General features: G+C 39.4%; 1 protein-coding gene across 6 annotated transcripts in view; it reads left to right on the forward strand.

Moving 5' to 3' along the window:
• PRPF39 (pre-mRNA processing factor 39) overlaps nucleotides 6,090–22,665 on the forward strand; it is a 32,027-nt gene continuing 15,451 nt past the window's right edge. For 2 of the 6 annotated variants that reach the window (XR_002346637.1, XR_002346636.1), the window contains exons 1-2: nucleotides 6,120–6,274; nucleotides 21,598–21,944. Coding sequence is in view for 1 of the 6 variants with exons in the window: in XM_001927120.5 (XP_001927155.1) it covers nucleotides 21,627–21,944 (318 nt within the window). In the remaining 5 variants the exon portion in view is untranslated. Of the gene's footprint in view, nucleotides 6,275–21,597; nucleotides 21,945–22,665 lie in introns of all 6 variants that reach the window. The other 4 variants (XM_021101255.1, XM_005659929.3, XM_001927120.5 and 1 more) reach the window with 3 other exon arrangements.

A 22,665-nucleotide genomic window follows, 5' to 3' on the forward strand; every position in this document is an offset into this window, starting at 1 on the left:
AAAAAAGCTTGTCAGCTTGATTAGGTCCCACTGGTTTATTTTTGCTTTTATTTCTGTTGCCTTGGGAGACTGACCTGAGAAAACATTTGTATGGTTGATGTCAGAGAATGTTTTTCCTATGTTTTCTTCTAGGAGTTTTATGGTGTCTTATCTTATGTTTAAGTCTTTAAGTAATTTTGAGTTTATTTTTTGCATGGTGTGAGGATGTGTTTCAGTTTCATTGATTTACCTATGGCTGTCCAGTTTTCCTAGCACCACTTGCTGAAAAGACTGTCTTTTTCAAGTTTTATATTCTTGCCTCCTTTGTCGAGGATTAATTGACAATAGGTGTCTGGGTTTAAGAGTAAGTACATTCTTTTTTTTTTTTTTTTTTTTTTTTTTTTTGCTTTTTAGCAAAAAACCTGTGGCACCTAGAGGTTTCCAGGCTAGGGGTTGAATCCGAGCTGTTGCCACCAGGCTACGCCACAGCCACAGCATTGCCAGATCCAAGCCGCATCTATAACATAAACCACAGCTCATGGCAACACTGGATCCTTAACCCACTGAGCAAGGTGAGGAATTGAACCTGCATCCTCATAGATGCTAGATTTCATTTCCACTGAGCCACAACGGGAACTCTGAGTGTGTAAATTCTTAATTCATACTTAAATTCTTCTCTGGGAAACAATGGGATAAAAATTTCAAGGCACTAAAGTGAACTGTAGGTTTAGCAAAGTTATCTCTTTTTTTTTAAAATACTGGAGCATGGAATGTTTGAGACAATGTTAAATAAAAGGAAGACAATGATGTGGTACCAAATTATGATCAGTCTTGAGTGACTTGTTCACCTCTATGCATGTACTGGGTGCCTTGGCCTATACTGGGTGCTGTAAATAAATAATACTTGAATAAAATGTTGAATGATGTGTATATTTGATATTTTTTCTGGAGTAGTGTTTTCAAGGGTGGAGTGTGGTATATTTCACAAATTAACCTGTAAAGGAGGGATAATTTGATAGAGCAGGGAGAAACTGTAAACAAAGAAATCAATTTGGAAATACTGATCCAAAGGCCTCTTCTGACAAATGGATTTCATCAAATGTCACAAGCCAATGGATTGATAGTGTGCCTGTTTAATGTGTTGAAAAAGAGTAAGAGGTTACAGCAAGTTTCAATAAGAAAGAATGTAGTGATCTACTTACTCTCCAGGGCCCAGAGCCAGATTCTAGATAGTAAAGGCCTAAAGAAGAGTAGAAGCAGTGAGAATTGAAAGAATAGATCTGAGAGGTATTCCAGTGGCAGGATTGACTGAGTTGATGACATACTTAGATTAGGAACATAAAGGGGTCGGGTTTCTCATACTAGAGGCTAGTGGATGCTGGTGCCATTAAGTGAAATGAAGAACACTGGTGGAGGAAGCAGGTATTAGAGAAAAGGTGAGTGTAATGCTTTCAGACCCCTGTGAGAGAACTTAAGTATGAAGGCACAGTTCTGAATTTAAACTGCAGCTTTGCATGTATTATATCTATGGCCAAGAGGATTAGAAGAAAAGAAGGCAGGAAGGAGAGGAGGAAATGAGGGAAGAGGGGAGAAGAAAAAGGAAAAACACCCAACTGCCATGAGCAAAAAGCAAATTTTTTATTAATGCTTGTAACCAAAGCCAAAAACTCTGGCCTTAAACCAGGCTTGACTCAGGGCTCAAATAATAACACCAAGAACTAGTCTCTCTCTTCTTTACCCAGAAACAGCCAATTTCTCTGTGTTTCATTGATCAGAACTGGATCACATGTATATCCCTAAATCAGTCATTGGCAAATAGAAATGGGATTGCCATGACTGGTTTATAAAGATTATGTTTAAGCTCATAGAGGTGGGCACATTATTACCTGATACATGAAAGAAAAAAAAAACTTTTTAAAGCTAAATATATAACTAACACAGCAATATGAATATACTTAAAAGAGTAGCATGAATGTACATGGAATATATAAATAGTGACTAGACAGCAACACACACATGCACACGCACAATATTTTTGCAAATATTGGCTGTTCATTGTGTCCCAGTTGATTTAGCTATTAAAGCCTGAAAACTCCATGACACTGAAAAAATAAAACTTATCCTCCTCTTACATTTACATTATTCTCTTTTTGCAGTATTATTTGTGAAGTGTGTGGAAATTTCCTAGTCCTTAACATATAACAACACATAGCTTTAATTCAATTTTAGAACATATTATGTCCAATTCTCCACGTCTACTAAAGATACAAGCCATAATGAAAAGTTTTTTTTTTTTTTTTTGTGGGGAGGGCGTCACACCTGTGACATATGGAAGTTCTCAGGCTAGGGGTAAAATCAGAGCTACAGCTGTCAGCCTTCACCATAGCTCACAGCAGCACTGGATCCTTAAGCCACTGAGCAAAGTCAGGGTTTTAACCGACATCCTCGCAGATGCTAGTCAGCTTCCTTACCACTGAGCCTTGTTGGGACCTCCCAGTATTATGATTTTTAATGGACAAAGTAACAATATCATAAACTAGGCTTGTGGGTTCAGAGAAGCCATCTGTAGGGAAGCAACATTTTAAATAAGTTGTAAATATTGAGTTAAATAGACAATAAGAAAAGAAAGGAAAGGCACGTTCTATGTACCTTCAAAGATCAGGGACTAAGAACATGAAAGAAGGTAGACTGCACTGTGTCACACTGAGCAGGATAGAGTGGTTCCAGATGAAAATAGAGATGTGAACAAGAACAAGAGTAAAAGCCTAAGGATTTCTGTTTTTATCCCCTAGGACCTGCTATAGGAAGTCATGACCAATTGCAGATATAGTTTCATAACCCTCTGTCAAGAGAACACAAAGGCTTGAAATAGGGAAATTGAGGGCAATTAGAAATCAAAATGCAAATCTCCCTCTTTCTTTGACATTTTTATAGCTGGGAAACCATTAAACAAATTAACAATTTAATAAATTATCCAGAAATTGGATCAATCTTAACGACCCAAATAACTTTCAGGAAGACTGAATTAAGGCAATACCATTTCTACAAAATCTCAAAGATCAGGTAATAATAGGGAAGAACCAGATCCATATTGAGTTTGGATTTAAAACTCCTAGAGCCACAATTTTCTTTTACTTGTTTTAACCAGTAAGAAGGAATACTAAATATAGAAGTCTAAATGTTTAGAACTAATACAAGAGCCATCAATTTATTTAGTGATGGATTTATTTACAATGTAAATTAACATTCCTGGAGTTCCCGTTGTGGCGCAGTGGTTAACACGAATCCAACTAGGAACCATGAGGTTGTGGGTTCGGTCCCTGCCCTTGCTCAGTGGGTTAAGGATCCGGCGTTGCCGTGAGCTGTGGTGTAGGTTGCAGACGCGGCTCGGATCCTGCGTTGCTGTGTCTCTGGCGTAGGCCGGCGGCTACAGCTCGGATTCGACCCCTAGCCTGGGAACCTCCATATGCCGTGAGAGCAGCCCAAGAAATGGCAAAAAGACAAAAAAAAAAAAAAAAAAAAAAAAAAAAAAAAAGCAAAAAAAACCCATTCCATTTCCTGGAGAAAATATGTACTGTAAATTAAATGAACCACTCGGTACTTATGCATCTTTTCATTGAATATTACATTCTGAAAAGATCAAACAGGAACTTTTACTGAATAGCCCAGAATGAAGTGATTAACACTGGATATCATAAGGAGCTTTTGTTCTCTTACCAGTCACAATCCCAGAAAGAAATACATAGCATACCAGCATCAGGGTAATTTCAGAAGTGGTTAGTAAGAGACTATTTACAATGGGTTAGGGAAACCTGGAACCTAGAAGAAGAAAATTGTACGGAGAGGGCTGCCCAAAATGCCAGCATGGTAGGAGATAGGGGAGTAAATACTCTGACCTCATTTCTCTAGTCTGTTCTTCCAGGACCCTATTGGCCAGACCCAATAAGAAACCAGAGAGCAAGGGTCAGTCTCTGAAGAATGCAGTAGGTTGGACAGTTGACTTGGAGAAGCAAACGGAAGAAATCCATTACATTAATAAATTTCCCCCATCTGCACCATCCTTTTGTTTTGAGATCATCTGACTTTTATTTTGTCTTTTTGGGGCCACACCCATGCCATATGGAAGTTCCCAGGCTAGGGGTCGAATCAGAGCTACTGCCAGCCTACACCACAGCCAAAGCAAGGTGGGATCCAAGCCATGTCCATGACATACAACACAGCTCATAGCAACGCCAGATCCTTTAACCCACTGATCAGGGCCAGGGATTGAAACTGCGTTCTCATGGTTACTAGTAGGGTTCATTAGCACTGAGCCACAAGGGGAAGTCCTCATCTGACTTTAAATACTGTATTTTTATTTATTTATTTATTTATTGCTTTTAAGGGCCCCACATGCAGCATGTGGAAGTTACCAGGATAGGGTTTGAACTGGAGCTTCAGCTGCTGGCCTAGCCACAGCCGCAGCAACACCAGATCCAACAGTGTCTGCAACCTACACCACAGCTCAAGGCAATGCTGGATCCTTAACCCACTGAGCAAGGTCAGGGTTAGAACCCAAATCTTCATGGATACTAGTTAGGTTCGTTTCTGCTGAGCCACAACAGGAACCCTAATACTGTATTTTAGAGCACCACACTGTAAACTACTATTTGGCATAAATATTTTTTCCCCCAAAGCTTATAATTGTGACATACAAGTTCTTTTAAAGTGAACTAAAGCTAAACCAAGTTTAAAAAAGTTTCCACCTGTGTTTTACTGTAGATAGAGGAAAAAGCACACTGAAGAAGGGTTAGACACACAAAAGGGACAAAGACACTTAAAGGGAACAATGGCTTTTATAAAGTTATGGGAAGGCAGAAACCAGCAAGAAGGCTGGTGTGATTATGAAAGGACTGTATTTTCAATGCTAAAATGTTTAAGTTTTTCTTAAAAGTGTTGGGGGAAACAGCAGTGAAAGTTTTTAAGCAGGAGAGTGAGAGCAAAAGACTGGCTTAAAAGGTTAAAATATAGAAAACCAGATAAAGGGAAACAATAAATTGACAATGAGTGAAGTTGAATAAGCAGGTGCATTTTCAGAAAATGATGCTTAGAGGGATGGGATCTCAGAGATAATCTTCTTCACTGATGAAGTTGAGAATACTTCAGGAAAGACTGAAAGGGACCAGGAGAGGAGTGAAGCCTGGGGCACTCAGTCATTGAATGACAGTGCTTGTGGCAAATTCTGCCTGCCTTCCCAATATATCACTCCCTTAACTGCTCTTTCCAATAATACTCATCTAAATGTCACTGGTTATACCAGTAAAAAGCATGCCTTCACTGTCAGAACTTGAAGAGTGGAAGAGGTAATGGAAAGGGTAATTTGATTAAAATGAACGCTAGGACTGGTTTTGATCTTTGGAAGCAATGGTGATGTTGAGGGGATTTATGATTAACTGGGTTGTAGACAGGAATTATCAATTTGCAGAGGAATATTTCTTAAAGCAGACAGATTCCAGAGATGGAAATTGCAGCCCAATTGTCACACTATTGAATCCTGAAGAAGAGATTGCCTGGTAAGTGTTGGGTGATCTCAAGAACCTTGAAACGGAAAAATGAGAGAGGCCAGATTTGGGGGAAAAAAATTAAAAAAAAATTTTTAAGTGAGGGTGGGAGTACAATTGGAGAGTGCCAAGATGGTCCAAATAATGCAGCCTTCATACACTCAGAGAAAAATTTTACATATCCCTTTAATAATCAGTTCCTCATGCCCCTAATTCCGCGATTGTTTCCCTTTCTCAGGAAACCTGAGTGGACACAGAGTCCATACATCATTGAGATTTGGGGTTTAAGGCTGAGTTTCTGTCCATTTTTAGGTAGAGGGGTGAAGCCCAGGCAGTTGTTCGCTCAAAAAAGAATAATAGTATTTTTCTTTAGAGGGGCGGGGCGCTCTCTGTGCTTAAGATCAGAGGTGCGAAAGGCCCTAAACAACCTCTTTCTACTCTGAAGTCCACATAGAGCTGGGAAAACCAGGTCTGAGCAGCAGCCCCGCCCTCCGCGGTGGAGGGGCGGGGTCGGGGCGCGGCCGGCCGCCCGCCCCTTGGATCCACTGAAGGCGAGGCTTGCGCGCTGCGCAGCCACGTGACTCGTTTGCCTTCAGGGACACCGACGCATGCGCGCCGCGCACTAGACGAAGCGGCTGTGGCGCTGGTGGCGGCTGCTGCTGCGGTGTCTGTGGGGACAGAGACGGTGGAAGTGCCATCTTCGGCTCGGTTGGCCCAGACAGCGGCTCATGGCATTGAGTGGCATCCATCGTCAGGTCAGCTGGGGCGGGCGCCTTGGAATTGGCCGGAGGAGGTGATACGCGGGGCAGGAATGGGCCTGCCATGTTTCAGGCCGCACTGGGGTTGCGGCCTCCCTCTCCCGCCTTGTTTGAGGCCTGGCTTGGCCTTGGGGCCCAGCTGTCCATTCCCTTTTCCTTCCCACCTGTTGGGTGGAGCAGTGCGGGGTTTCTTAAACCGTACGTTTCCCTGCCGGATACCTGACGACGGGCGGGGAAATGTGGGCCTCCACCCTGATTTAGGGAGCGATTTGGGCTAAGTCTAGCTAAGTCTAAAGGCCATGCTTTCCCGGGAGCTGGAAACCAGTGTGGTTGGAACGACTGGAAGTGGAGGGGGTCCAGAGGAATAGGAGAATGTGAAACAGATTGTCTTAACAAAACTTTTAGGTACCTCTAGGGCGCATTTCGCCTTCGAAAGCCACACTTTGGGACCCTGAGTCACAGCACCCCAAGATCACCTAAAGCTTTTGGCGGAATAGGATAGAAGCAGAAAAACCAAACCTTGAAGAAAAATGTTTATCATTTGCGGTCAGAGGCCAACACTGGTGTTTTTCTTGCTCTAAAAATCACATATTTAGGCTAATAAATAATACTTTAAGTTAATAGGTAGTAGAGCTCTTAATGTATCTTTAGTTTAATATTCATTTGCCTTCTCTTTGAGGGCGTCACGTTGACGACTGATCCTTCATCAAAAATACTTTATTTATTTATTTTATTTATTTATTTATTTTGCATTTGTAAAGGTTGAAGTTTAAGAAAGGAAGTTTCATGCAGGGAAATATGAAACTCATGTTTGAACTTAAGTGTTTTGGGCTCTGGAAGCTTAAGTGAATTGAAAACTAGCAACTACAGCCAGGTCCCACCCCGCTCCCCCTCCCCTTATAACCACATTCTAAAGCTGAAAAAGTTGGAACTTTACACTCTTCAGCCTATGGTAGAGAGAAAATGAATGAAAGGAGTTGTACTAAAGAAGACAAGTTCTGGAATAATTAAGGGTTACCAAAGATGGCTAATTAGTAGTTGGTGTGAGATGTTGTAAGTGAGAATTGAAAAGCAGGATTTTTTAGTGTCAGAATATTTGGTAATATTTTTACTTGCTTGCATATAGTTGAATAAGGAAAATAATTTTATAAATCAAATGATAAAAAGTATGGCTTTTTTTTCAGGAGAAAGATTAGAAGATACAACTACTATATATAAAAAAAGTCCTACTTGTAGCACAGGGAACTATATTCAATATCTTGTAATAAGCTTTACAAAAAAAAGAAACAACAGAACTTTCTGTTGTATATTAACAAATAATTCTGCATAAAGCATATGATTAAAATTTTGGGTTTTTTTTTTTTTTTTTTTTTTTTTTTTGTCTTTTTAGGGCCACACCTGTGGCATTTGGAAGTTCCCAGGCTAGGGATCCAATCAGAGCTTCAGCTGCCGGCCTGCACCACAGCTACAGCAACATGGGATCCCAGCTGTGTCTGCGACCTACAGCACAGCTCACAGCAACACCAGATCCTTAACCCACTGAGCCAGGCAAGGGATCAAATCTGCATTTGCATCCTCATGGGTTACTGCTGAGCCACAACAGGAACTCCTGGATTTAAAATTTTTGGAAAAGTAGCAAAGGAGGAAGAAAGTGGTAGTTCCAGCTAAATAGTTATCCGCCCCCAAAGACCTGAAGATGATACAAACATTTATATATATATAAAGTCCAGTTTCTGGGACATAGTCAATGGTTATTATGTGGAAATTTTAAAAAGATCAATCTGAACATTCTACTCAGCCTCTGAAAACAGTTTCCAAAACCAGTGGTTGTGATAAATCATAAGAAGTAGATATATACATTACTTCTTAACACTTTAAGTCTTCCATTTGGCTTATCTCTGGATGAGGCACAGAGTAACATATGGATTGCAAAGCTAGTTGATTTGCAGTACTCCTGACTTTCAGTTCTTAGTGATGACTTCACATTTGTGTGTTGCCCTGTTTGTTAAAAGAATAATCAGTGATATGATTTTGAGTACCTCTGTAGGCATAAATGCCTGTAGAGAGGTTAAAAGGAAGGTAATAGTTCAGACTTCTCATTTTTAACTAAGTATGGGTTAAGTCATCCTCCAGAAGATCTTTTAAATTTTAGGATGGCATGCTGAATTGTTAGTTAAATGTGTGTCGTAACTGAACTAAAACTTAAATGTAAGATGTAGAACTGTATTTTGTACTTCATATTCACTTTTAATATATACCATTTTCCTTTATACTTTACACCTCTCATGGTTTTATATAACAAAGTGCAAAGTAGTAAAGAAAAAAAAAAAAGGCATTGATTGGTTTGGTGAGTTGAGAAAAGGAGGAAACTTGTTATTTTGAGAACACCCTGAGCCTGAGAATGTGTTGGCCTCTGTAAATGACAGGAATACAGTAGGATTAATGTGTTTGAAAAGTTAAATTGGGACCAGATCTATCATTCAGTTTTTCAACAAATATTTACTGTGCTATTGTATACCAGACACTGTTTTGGCTTAGTGAGCAAAACCAAGGCCTCTGTTCTCACTGAACTTAATATCTTAATATTCTAATAATATTAATTTATCTGTAGCAATAGTGTAGCAATGTCCCCCCCTGCTGTACCTGTGGCAGGTGGAAGTTCCTGGGCCAGGGATCAAATCCAGGCTGCAGCTGCAGCAATGCCAGATCCTTAACCCACTGCACAGGATTGGGGATTGAACTGCTGTTGCAGAAACAACACCAATTCCTTAATCCACTGTGCCACAGGGAGAACTCCATTCTTCAAATTTTTGAGTGCAGCCTGTAATAAGATATACATGTGACATTGCAATTCAGTAAACAGTAGTTGAATTCTATGTGTATTTCAGCAATGTGACTTTAATGTGTGCAGTGCACTCTGATATTTTTTCTATTTTGTATTTTTCCTTTAAAAAAAAATAAGCTGGTCGGGAGTTCCCGTTGTGGTACAGCAGAAAAGAATCCTGCTAGTATCCATGAGGATGCGTGTTTGATCCCTGACCTTGCTCAGTGGGTTAAGGATCTAGCGCTGGCTGTGAGCTGTGTTGCTGTGGCTGTGGCATAGGCCAGCAGCTGCAGCTCTGAATCAGCCCCTTGCCTGGAAATTTCCATATGCCCTGGGTTCAGCCCTAAAAAGCAAAAAAAAAAAAAAAAAAAAAAACACTGGTTTCAAGCATTCTGAAGTTTGAACAATGTTATTCAAGAGGGGAGAGAATAATTGTAAGAATAGCAGTGTAAATGTAGAAGATGGTTAATGTTTAGAGCAAGGTATGTGTCATTATTTGCGGACGAGGCTTGGCAAGGTTAAGTTACTTGCTCAGAGTTCACTAATGAGTAACTGGGCCAGATCTTTAATTTGGTTCTGGTAGGCTCTAAAGCCCAAGCTTTTTATTATACAACTTCTCATCTGTTTTTTTTTAAAGTAGTAAACTAGGTTTAGGACTGTAGATAGGCAGTGAGGGACTGTGATGCTTTTTATTTGTTATTCAATGAGTGTATACTGAGCCTCCTTGTGTACTGTATCTCCATGTATTGGTAGATGATAGATTTGGCCCTTAACTTTAAAGGAAGTTATGATCTAGAGTGGAAGATAGACACGGAATTAGTATCAAAACATGATGTATAGTGTGGGGAAAAAGACAGATTGCTGTGGAAGCATCACTGGGGAAAACCTAACTAATTTGGAGGCTAGGGAATACTTTTCAGGAAAGGATGTTTAGGAGTTCCCGTCGTGGCTCAGTGGTTAACGAATCTGACTAGCATCCATGACAATGTAGGTTTGATCCCTGGCCTTGCTCAGTGGGTTAAGGATCTGGCATTGCCATGAGCTGTGGTATAGGTCGCAGATGTGGCTAAGATCCCGCGTTGCTGTGGCTGTGGCATAGGCCGGCAGCTACAGCTCCAATTTGACCCCTAGCCTGGGAACCTCCACATGCTGAGGGTGCAGCCCTAAGAAGCGTGCGCACACACACACACACACACACACACACAAAAACGGAGGGGAGGATGTTTAAATTTGCCCAGATTAATGACTAGGCTTCATTTAGGTCGAAAGCTCTGAGTGTGAGTGTGAAGGTGGTGTGAGGAGGGTTAGAGGGATGGAGGAGCATTCCAGGTAGAAGACACTGCATACACTAAGGCCCTGAAGCTGAAACCAGTTGAATTGGAAAACACAGCAAAGCTAGGTGAGTGTGATATGTCAGAAAATGTAAGTAAAGAGAGCCTTTTTGGTAGGAAGTCTTTGTTACTGTTGGATGCTCTGAAGAGTGTATCAGAAAGATGAATTGGAACATGTCCAACTGGATTTATAAACAAGGAGATTGTGACTTTGGGGGAATTTCAGAGGAACAATAAAGAAGTATCCAAATTGAAGAATAAATGGAGGGTGTAGAAGTAGAGATAAGCTTAGACTTCATTGTCTTCCCATTGTGCTTGGAAAAATCACTAAAATCTTAACATAGCTTATGATTACCCTTCGGTTGTTTTTAAGTTGAGGTAAATTATGGTATGTACATTATAAATTATTATATAAAAGATGAGAGAGGAAGAAAAAGGAAGTTCCTTTGTGGTGTAGTGGGTTGAGGATCCAACATTGCTGCATCTGTGGCACAGGTTGCCGCTGGGGTGCAGGTTCAGTCCCTGGCTTGGGAACTTCCACATGCCACAGGCACAGCAAAAAAAAAAAAGAGAGAGAGAGAGAGAGATTTATAATGTTTAAAGGCTAATGGAAGTAGTCACTGAAAGAAATTGATAGGGAGATAGTGGGGATAATTTAAGAAACAACATTTTTAAGAAGATGGGTAGGGGAAGTGATCCACCTCTTGAGTTCAGGGTGTTTGACCCCTTGGTAGGAGCAGAGATACTTTATCCATCGTTACCTAGAGAAGGAGGAGGACAAATGATGGTTATGTGTTTTAGCTTGTGTAGAGTGCTGTTATAAAGGCACAGAACAAAATTTTGAGATGAAAAATCAGTATTTTCATTGGAGTGATATGCGCTGGACTGCATAGTGTACCAACATGTGGTTATTTTCCTAGAAAAAAAGGCTGCAGTAGAACACATTTGTGTTCATGACTAATTCCATCAAATGGTCTTAAAAAATGATTTCTAACTATATGGGAGTTCCCTGGTGGCCTAGTGGTTAAGGATCCAGCATTGTCACTGCTGTAGCTTGGGCCACCGCTATGGCACAGTTTTGATTCCTGGCCTGGGAATTTCTGCATGCCTTGGGCAAGGCCAGAGAAAAATTTCTAACTATAGAAATGTCACTTATTCTTACATATTTCTTTTTTATCCAATAATTTTGTTAGTCTAATACTCATAATACCTTGCCAGTAGATAAAATTCTAGAACATTTTCTCTCTCTTTTTTTTAGTTTTGCTTTTTAGGGCTGCACTTGTGGCATATGGAAATTCCCAGGCTTGGGGTTGAATTAGAGCTGCTACTGCAGGCCTACACCATAGCCACAGCAACACTGGATCTGAGCTTCATCTGTAACCTACACTGCAGCTTGTGGCAACGCTGGATGCTTAACCCACTGAGCCACAATGGGAACTCCTAGAGCATTTTCTCATAAACATAGGTCAAAACCATGCTTAATTTTATGGTTTTATGCCACATATTGAAATTTGAGAACATAACCCAAAGGAAATTGCTTTTAAAAGTACACATTTACATGAGGAGGTTTATTGTGATATACTTAGGAAAGCCAAATCTTAGAAAGAACTTAAGTCAAATTGAGGGATATTTAAGCAAATCTAGCTATTCTACCCTTCTTGCCCATCTATTTTTCTGTGAACATGCCAAAAAAATCACTTATCTCAGAACTTACTCTTTCTACTGCTTGGAATTTCCCTCTAGATAGCTGCATGGCTTGATTATTTTACTACCTCATCCTATCTCAGTTTTGTTCTTAGCATTTGGTACCATGGACATATTGTAAATTTACTTTTAAAAAAATTATCTACCCACTGGGATGTCAGCTCCTTTGAAAGCAGGGATGTTGTTTTATGCACAACTAAATTACCAGAACTTAGAATAGTAGTGTCTGACACACAGAAGTTGCTCACTAAATAGCTATTGAATGCATGTTATTACACAAGGAAGTGGTATTGGTTAGAAATTTTTAAAAATACTAAATACTGAGTTCCTTGGAATCTCAGTGGGTTAAGGATCCAGCATTGTCACTGCTGTGGTGCAGGTTTGATCTATGGCGTGTGAACTTCTGCATGCTGTGGGCAAGGCCAAAAAAACAAAAAGAAAACAAAAGGGTTTCAGCTTAGAGTATTTTGTATATCTAAATTCAGTGAAATAAATAAAAACTATAAATCAGATAAAGTAAAAAAGAAATAAAATAGTATAAACCCTAAAGGGCAAAGAGCAGAAGAGGAGGTATCAGCAGATGAGAATTAAATGTTTTGAAAGAAAGCAGATAGTCTTAGATTTTTGTTTTTCCGCATTCAGCTCTTTGCAGAGAGAGAAGTTAGTGAGAAACAAGATAAAACTTCCCACAGAACTCCAGAGGGGTCAGCAATTTCAGATTCTCAAGGCCTCTGAAGATGAGAGTGCTGAATGCAACTAAAAATTGGAAGATTGGTTGAAAGTCTGGAGTAGTTTATAGACTCTAGATTTTCCTTCTCCATCTAGTATAGCCAGCAAAAAAACCAAACAAACAAACCAAAAAAACCAAAACAAAATGTGGATGTTTGTTATTTGAAGAGGGTGAAACCAGAGGAGTTTGGCACAGCTGGTAGGAGGTGGAACAGGGGTGAAAGGTCTTAGTGAAAATGGGGAATTGAATGATGATGTCACCAGCCCTGTTTGTCTTATTTGCTCCCAGAATGCTTATTGTATCTTCTTATATTTTAACTTGAAACATTTTTCTTTGGGAAAACTTAACCCAAGGGAAAAATGTAAAGCACTGACAGTAAGTCCCTCCCACCCCCTGCCCCTTAACAGAATGCCATCTTGCACTGAGGCCCACTAGTTGCCAAGCTTTATCTAGCTTCTAATTTCTTTTGTAATGCTGCACACTTACTCTTTAACAGGAGTTTGAAGATCACTATACTTAAGAAACCAAAATAGGTATCAAAAAAAAAAAAAAAAAAAAAAGAGGAGTTCCCGTCGTGGCACAGTGGTTAATGAATCCGACTAGGAACCATGAGGTTGCGGGTTCGGTCCCTGCCCTTGCTCAGTGGGTTAACGATCCGGCGTTGCCGAGAGCTGTGGTGTAGGTTGCAGACGCGTCTTGGGTCTCGCATTGCTGTGGCTCTGGCCTGGGCCAGTGGCTACAGCTCCGATTGGACCCCTAGCCTGGGAACCTCCATATGCCCTGGGAGCGGCCCAAGAAATAGCAAAAAAAAAAAAAAGAGAGAGAGGGACATAATGCTAAGAACAGAAGAAATTAAAAATAAATTATAAACTGGAGATACTGCACCAGTAAAACAGGAATATTGATTATTCAGAGAATTAAAAATGGAAATTAAGGGAGTTCCCTTTGTGGCTCAGTGGTTAATGAACCCGACTAGGATCCATGAGGATGTGGGTTTGATCCCTGGCCTTGCTCAGTGGGTTAAGGATCTGGCGTTGCTGTGAGCTGTGGTGTAGGCTGGCAGCTGTAGATCTGATTCGAACCCTAGCTTAGGAACCTCCATATGCCTCGGGTGCGGCCTTAAAATAGCAAAAAAAAAAAGGAAAGAAAGAAAAAAGAAATTAAAAATTTAATATATTGGAAATAGAGTAAAAAAGATTTCAGAGTAGAATAAATCAAAGGGATAAGAGAAAAATGTGGGGAAAGATAGGAAAAGTAGAGGATCAATCCAGGAGGGATTATGACTTAGACATGACAGCAGTAGAGAGGAGGGTATAATGATGCTTACCTGGCAGTATCCATGGGCAGAAAGCTTTTTTTTTATAGCAGTCACACCATTTTCTAGCTTTTTTGATAGTAGCCATCCTAATGGGTATGAGGTGATACTGGGATTTTGATTTGCATTTCTCTGATAATTAGTAATGTGAGCATCTATTCATGTGCTTGTTGGCCATTTGTGTATCATTTTTGGAGCACTATCTGTTCAAGTAGTTTGCCTGTATTTTAATTGTTTTTGTTGTTCAGTCATTGGAGTTCTTTATATATTCTAGATATTAACCCCTAATCAGATAGAAGATTTGCAAATATTTCCTCCTATTCTTCTTAACTGTGTTTATTGAGTCCTTTGATGGACAGAAGTTTTAAATTAAGATGTAGCTCCTTTTGTCTTTTTTTGCTTTTGGTATCATAGCCAAGAAATCATTGCCAGGGTTTTAATCCATCTTCCATCTTTGGTTAATTTTTGTATATGTTGTAAGATAAGGATTCAGGTTTGTCCTTCCTTCCTTCCTCCCTCCCCTCCCTCTCCCCTGCTCGAAATTCTGGGGCCAGGGATTGAACCCATGCCACAGCAGTGACCTGAGCCTTAGCAGCGACAACACCAGATCCTTAACCTGCTGAGCCACCAGGGAACTTCTCGGCTTCATTCTTTTGCATTGTGAATATCCAGTTTCCTCAGCATCGTTTGTTAAAGAAACTGCCCTTTCCCCATTGAGTGATTTTGAAACCCTTGCCCAATATTTATTTCTGGATTTTCCCTTCTATTTATCTGTTTTTCTTTATTCCATTACCACACTGTTGTCTTCTTTTAATAGTTATTTTTTACCTCTTTGCCATTTTATGTTGCTGTTTTGAAATTATTGGTGGTTGTTAAGAGTAAACTGCAACTTGGAGTTCCCGTTGTGGCGCAGTGGGTAATGAATCCAACTATGAGGTTGCGGGTTCCATCCCTCCCCTTGCTCAGTGGGTTAACGATCCAGCATTGCCATGAGCTGTGGTGTAAGTTGCAGACTCGGCTGGGATCTTGCATTGCTATGGCTCCGGCCTGGGCCAGTGGCTACAGCTCCGATTGGACCCCTAGCCTGGGAACCTCCATATGCCTCGGGAGCAGCCCAAGAAATGGCAAAAAGACCAAAAAAAAAAAAAAAAAAAGAGTAAACTGCAACTATTGATTGCTACATTGTGGACAATATGTTGGAATAACTTATTAAAAAAAAGTGTATTCTTTTGTCTCTGTGATTTTGGAAGTAATCAGAAAAATGATCTCCCTAAGGGTAAGGCTGATGTTTTAATTCTTTTTATGACACTATAATCACTGGGTATGGAGTAATTGATAGTCTTTGAAGATGCAGGGGTGTGGTAAATTTGCTGATTCCAGAAGAAGCCCTTATGTCCTACTTAAGTATGGGGCAGGTAATAAATGACTCAGTATATCAACTAACCATCATATAAAAATTTTTTTAAACAATGTGCTTTGAAATAAAAACACTGACTCATTTGTATACGGGAGATTAATCTTCAAATGTGTATTTTCTTTGAAAGACAGGGTAAAAGAGAGCAAAATAAATTGAAAAGCTTCTGTCCTTTTTCTAGGGTCTCAAGTGGTAAACCTGAAAAAGTTTATGACAATAATCATTGATTCAAGTAGAAGGGAACTATTTTTCCTAATACTTTGATTCTCCTTTATCATGTACTAACTAGATTTGCTTGTTGAATTATTTTTCCTCAAGTCCCTCTTCCTCTGTCCTACTTAGTCATTTCACCTCCCCAATATAGACCATCTTCACTCTGGTGATGGTGAGTCTTATCTCTTTCTCATCAGGGAGCCAAACCTAATTTCCGTCTTGTCTCCTGTTAAGAAGGATTGTTCTGCCAAGTCAAATGGGCTGTTCCCTATTTTGGAATAATGTATCATTCTTTTTCTATTATTCCATAACCTGTAGTTTTTCAAATTCTATATTTCATGAAGCTTTGCTTAATGCCTCTAATTTTCTATTTCTCTAAACTTTGACTTTATTTCATTTGAAATTTTGTCTAATTGTTTTTTGTGGTTTTTGTTGTTGTTGTTTGTTTGTTTTAGGGCTGCACTTGGGACACATAAGCTCCCAGGACAGGGGTCAATTTGGAGCAGCAACTGCTGACCTACGCCACAACCACAGCAACGCTGGATCTTTAACCCACTGAGCAAGGCCAGGGTTCAAACCCAGGGATCAAGTCCTCATGGATCCTAGTCAGATTCATTACTGCTAAGCCACGTTGGGAACTCCTGTTTTCCATATTTTTGATCTCTCTTCAACTAGTTAATAAGCCTTAGAGTGAGGAACTTATCTTATACCTATGTATTCTCTATAAGGAATATAGTATAGTGCTAGATATGCATCAGGTATTAAAAGCTTTTTTGTCCCCACTTGACTTCACCACACTTCCCTTCTTTTCCCCACTTCTTGTTCTCCTTTTTTTAAAAAAAGATTTCCTAGACTTACCTGGTTATAGCTAATTCTTCCAGTGGTTCAGCCTCAAAAGGTCACTTGATTTAGCATTTTAAATTTATCCTTTCTTTGGAAAAAAAATTGTTTCATACTGCATTTTGAAATAATGGACATATTTTAGAATCTGGATTTCAAATCTGTGACAGTTTAAAAGATGCCCTCTGCACACACAGAAAAAAACTCTTAAACTTATAAGACAAACTAAAAAATGTTTTACAATGTATGTCCTAAAGATCTGATTTCCTTGGTTTATAAAGAACTTGTATGAACCATGAAAAAATACAATAGTAAATATGGACACAGGATGTGAAACAGCATTTAACAAACAAACAAAAAAAAAGAAATTCAATAGAAATCAATTCATAGTTAAAGGAAATGCAAATCAAAATGAGATACTAGTCTTTTTTTATTTTTTTAATCAGATGAGCAAAAATTAAGTTTCTTGGTATCTGGTGCTGACAGGGGGAGATGGAGAAATGGACTTTCTCATGCATTGTTAGTGGGTTAATTAGTTACGAACACATTTGTCTGTAAGTAATAGAAGAATAGTGATAGTAGTTTAATCAAATAGGGACTTATTTTCTCACACAGTATGAAGGTGGCTTTTTTTTTTTTTTTTGTCTTTATGGGGCCACACCTGTGGCATACAGAGATTCCCAGGCTAGGGGTCCAATCGGAGCTGTAGCCACCGGCCTACGCCAGAGCCACAAAAATGCGGATCTGAGCCGCGTCTTCAACCTACATCACTGCTCAAGGCAACGCTGGATGGTTATCCCACTGAACAAGGGCAGGGATCAAACCCCCGTCCTCGTGGATGCCACTCAGTTTCATTAACTGCTAAGCCATGATGGGAGCGCATGAAGGCGGCATTTTGTTATTAGCAGCTTGGTGATATCAAGGCTGGTATTTCTTAATTTTCCTGGCTAGTTCTTACTGACGGCTTTGTGGATATAGGTTGTTTCAGGTATGTTCACATTCAAGATAAGAAAGTGATAGAACCTATACTATTTGCGACTGTCCCTTTTATCAGAAAAGCAAATTTTTTTGCAGAGCTCTGCAGCAGATATTCTTTTCTCTGTCATAAATCTCTGTGTGGGGTTAGGTATATTGCTGCCCTAAACAAAAACTTTTATTAGGAACATGGTGAGCTGATGTTGGATAGTCAACTAAAATAATACCACTTCTCTAAAGATAAATTGTCAGCATATTCCCAAATTTAATACACACAGATTCTTTAATCCAGCAGTTCCATTCTTCAGAGTTTACCCATGAATCAGTTGCTATTATTGCTCTGAATTATTCAGAGAACTTATTAGAAGTATAGCTTATGGGCTTGACCCTGGAACTCAGAATCATTGGTGTTGGGGGCCAGTAAATTTGTAGTTTAAAGTAAGTAGGTTATGGAGTTCCCATCGTGGCTCAGTGGAAACAAATCTGACTAGCATCCATGAGGGGATGGGTTTGATCCTTGGCCTCTCTCAGTAGGTTAAGGATACGACGTTGCCTGAGCTGTGGTGTAGGTTGCAGATGTGGCTTGGATCCCGCGTTGCTGTGGCTCTGATTGGGCCCCCAGCATATTCCATGGGTGCAACCCTCAAAAGACAAAAAATAAAAAATAAATAAATAAATAGGTTACTAGGTGACTATTGTGTGGTTATAGCGATGTTAATGAAACCCAGATTTTTAAGGTAGTATAAAATTGCAAAAAAAAAATATGTAGCCAGCCAATTAGAACTGGTTTTTCTTTTCTTTCTTTTTTTTTTTTTTTTTGTCTTTTTTAGGGCTATACCTGTGGCACATGGAGGTACCCATGCTAGGGATCAAATTGGAGCTGTGGCCGCCAGCCTTACGCCAGAGGCTCAGCAACACTGGATCCAAGCCTCTTCTGTGACCTACACCACAGCTCATGGCATTGCCAGATTTTTAACCCACTGAGCCGGGCCAGGGATCCCGCCTGCAACTTCATGGTTCCTAGTCAGATTCGTTTCCGCTGCACCACAACAGGGCTTCCATAGAGCTGATTATTCTTAAATAAAACAAAACACTTCCCCCTCTTTTTTTTTTTTTCACTTCAGTTAACTAATTGCAGATAAGCCAAAAGAAGACAGTATTAGCCTAGTTATATAGAGAGAACAGCTGTTAAGGCCAAGCAATATTTTTAGTGCATTTTATTTGGTATATATTCTTATACATCTATGTGTTGCATGTATATAGTATATTTGTAGTGGTTATCTTTATCAAAACAGGTGCACATATTTACTTTTAAATTATTATTCTCTTGTACAAATATGCCATTTACTAAAGCAGTGTTAATAGTAGCTTGTCTTTTTGCCATAATACAGTGTTCTAGCAAATATTTTTAAGCAAACAAATGTTTTTTGCCTGATTATTGATATAAAATAAAATATGCTTATTCGTTATTTGTTACATTTTGCGTGACTATCCTACAGAAATATTTTTTAATTATTGTCAATTTGACATCTCTTTGTTTTAATTTACATCATTATTAGTAAAGATATAATCCTTTCATTTGATTTTTGGTCATTTGCATTTCTTTCTTTGAATTACTGTCTTTAAAGTCTTAATCATCTTTTGGGCGTTCCCATAGTGCAGTGGAAACAATCCAACTAGGAACCATGAGGTTGCGGGTTTGATCCCTGGCCTCTTTCAGTGGGTTAAGGATTCATTATTGCTGTGAGCTGTGGTGTAGGTCACAGATGGGCTCGAATCTGGCCTTGCTGTGGCTGTGGTGTAGTCTGGTAGCTGAAGCTCCAATTCGACCCCTAGCCTGGGAACCTCCATATGCCACAGGTGTGGCCCTAAAAAGACCAAAAAAAAGTCTTAGTCATCTTTTAAATTATACTGAAATGTATTAACTAATTGTGTATTCTGAGTATATTTTATTTTATTTTATTTTTTTGTCTTATGGCTATACCTGTGGCATATGGAAGTTCCCAGGCTAGGGGTCAAATTGGAGCCATAGCCACAAACCTACACCACAGCCACAGCAACGCCAGATCTGAGTAGCATCTGTGACCTACGCTGCAACTTGCAGCAACACTGGATCCTTAACCCACTGAGTAAGGCGAGGGATTGAATCTGCATCCTCATGGATATTAGGTTCTTAACCCGCTGAGCCACATGGGAGCTCCCTTGAGTATATTTTAGGAGTAAATCAATTTTATGGTCTGTTTAGTTTTGAGAATAATCCCTAACTTAAAAAAAAAAGACATGCCTGGAGTCCCTGCTGAGGTGCAGTGGGTTAAGAATCGAACTGCATCAGCTCAAGTCACTGCTGAGGTGTGGGTTCAGTCTCTAGTCTGGCAGTTCAATCTCTGGCCTGGTAAAGTGGGTTAAAGTATCTTGTGTTGCTGCAGCTGCATCTGGGATTCAGTCCCTGGCCCAGGAACTTCATATGCCACAGGTGGACCATTTAAAAAAAAAAAAAGACATGCCATATAATGTAATGATTCAATTTCCATTTCAATTTTTAGTGGAAGAGGTGAAGTCAGCTGTGAATTATGTGATACTACTTTAAAGGATAAAAGAGTAATTATTCATTGTCGGAGTTCCCATCATGGCGCAGTGGTTATCGAATCCAACTAGAAACCATGAGGTTGCGGGTTCGATCCCTGGCCTTGCTTAGTGGGTTAAGGATCTGGCGTTGCCGTGAGCTGTGGTGTAGGTTGCAGACGCAGTTCAGATCCTGCATTGCTGTGGCTCTGGTGCAGGCTGGTGGCTATGGCTCCGATTAAACCCCTAGCCTGGGAATCTCCATATGCCGCAGAAGCTGCCCTAGAAAAGGCAAAAAGACAAAAAAAAAAGTAATTATTCATTGTTTTATGACCTTAGCCATAAGATGACTAAATGTAAAAGATTTTATTGAGTTGCTATCCAGATGGTAAAACTTTTATAAATGTGTTCTTAATAACATTCACTTTAAAAATAATTCTTTAATTTTTTCAAAACCTTAATTTGTGTCTTTTATAATAAAATCAAACCTAGCTGCTAGGATTTAAAATTTATAGATTATTTCAGTGCTCGCTTCGGCAGCACATATACTAAAATTTATAGGTTATTTCAACAACATAACCTCTTTTCTAAAGCTTTTCCTGAGCTATATGGTGAATTTCCCTCTGAAATACTTATATCCATGACTGCAATTTGTTTTATTAGTTTAACTTTAGAACCAATATTAAAAATGTTGCTTTTTTCCAGGATTAATAAAGATAGCATTCAGGCATTGAATTTTAGATTCTTAGCTACTAGGTAAGAAGCATTGCATTCTAGATATGATTTCTTCTTTAGGGAGCAGCCACAATACTCATTTATTCATAGATGAAGGAACTAGTTTTTATTCACCAATAAAATGGGAGTTCCTGTTGTGGCTCAGTGGGTTACAAACCCAGCTAGTATCCACGAGGATGCCAGTTCAATCCCTGGCCTTGCTCAGTGGGTTCAGGATCCGGCCTTGCCATGAGCTGTGGTGTAGGTTGCAGATGCAGCTCAGATCTGGCTTGGTATGGCTGTGGTGTAGGCCGGTAGCTGCATCTCCGAGTTGACCCGTTGCCTGGGAACTTCCTTATGTTGTAGGTGTGGCCCTAAAAGTAAAATAAAATGGGGGTTTCCTGGTGACTGTGTGGTTAAGGATTTGGCATTGTCACTGCTATGGCTTAAGTTTGATCTCTGGCCCAGGAACTTCCACAATCTGCGGGTGCAGCAAAAAAAAAAAAAGAAAGGCAGAATTTTGGAAAATTTGTTACAGAATTTCATTTATAATATACAAACTAATAAGTCTTCTGATTATGACTTATAGGAGAGCTCAAGAATCAATGTTTTTCTTTAATAGCTAGCTTGGGCTTGTAAAAATGGTTTGATGATGCCAAATGAACATTAGGAAGGTGTTTCTCTTTATGTTTCCACAGGTCATTAACTGAAGAAAAAATAAATAGCTATGCAAAATTCTCACATGGATGAGTACAGAAATTCTAATAATGGCAGCACAGGCAACAGTTCAGAGGTAGTGATAGAACAGTCTGCTGATTTCAGTACTGAAATTATGAACGTTACGGAAATGGAACAGTCACCTGATGGATCTCCTACAGTGACTACAACTACAGAAGAAAATGAAACGGCAAATACTGTGGACCTTCCTGTGACAGAAACAGAAGCAAATTTCCCTCCAGAATATGAAAAGTTTTGGAAAACTGTAGAAAATAATCCTCAGGATTTTACAGGCTGGGTATATTTGCTTCAGTATGTAGAACAGGAGGTTAGTAACTATTTAAATGGGATTAGAAGGGATAGATTAATCAAGTTTTTAATATATATTTAGCTTCGAAAAATAACTTTCATAGAATTTGTACATATGGAAAGTCAGTATTAAAGACAAAGTGTAATATTTGTAATAATTGGTATGCATGTATAAAGTTGCTAAAATTAAAAAAATTTACCTTGATGTTTGACAGAGTTAGTACTTTCTGTTTGAAAGGATAAAATTGCATTTGTAGAAAAAAGGCTGCTCTGTGTGTGATTTTAAGCCTGCCGTTTATTTATTTGAGATAATACAGGCATACCTCGTTTTATTGCGTTTCCTCTTAATGAGCTTGGCAGATACTGTGTTTTTTAAAACCTGAAGGTTTGTGGCATTCTTGCATCGAGACAGTATTTGCTCGCTTCATGTCTCTGTTGCATTTCTGGTATTTCTTAGAATATTTCAAACTTTTTCATTTGTTGTGGTGATCTGTGATCAGTGGTATTTCATATTACTATTTTAATTGTTTTGGCATTTTTAATTTAATTTTTTTTTTTTTTTTTTTTTTTTTGCTTTTTAGGGCCGTACCCTCGACATATGGAAGTTCCCGGGCTAGGGGTCAAATCTGAGCTACAGCCGTCAGCCATAGCCACAGCCACAGCAACGTGGGATCTGAGCCACGTCTTCAACGTACACCACAGCTCATGGCAACGCTTGATGCTTAACAGCTTAACCCACT

This window comes from Sus scrofa, chromosome 1 (genome assembly GCF_000003025.6).
Source record: "Sus scrofa isolate TJ Tabasco breed Duroc chromosome 1, Sscrofa11.1, whole genome shotgun sequence".
Classification (NCBI taxonomy): domain Eukaryota; kingdom Metazoa; phylum Chordata; class Mammalia; order Artiodactyla; family Suidae; genus Sus; species Sus scrofa.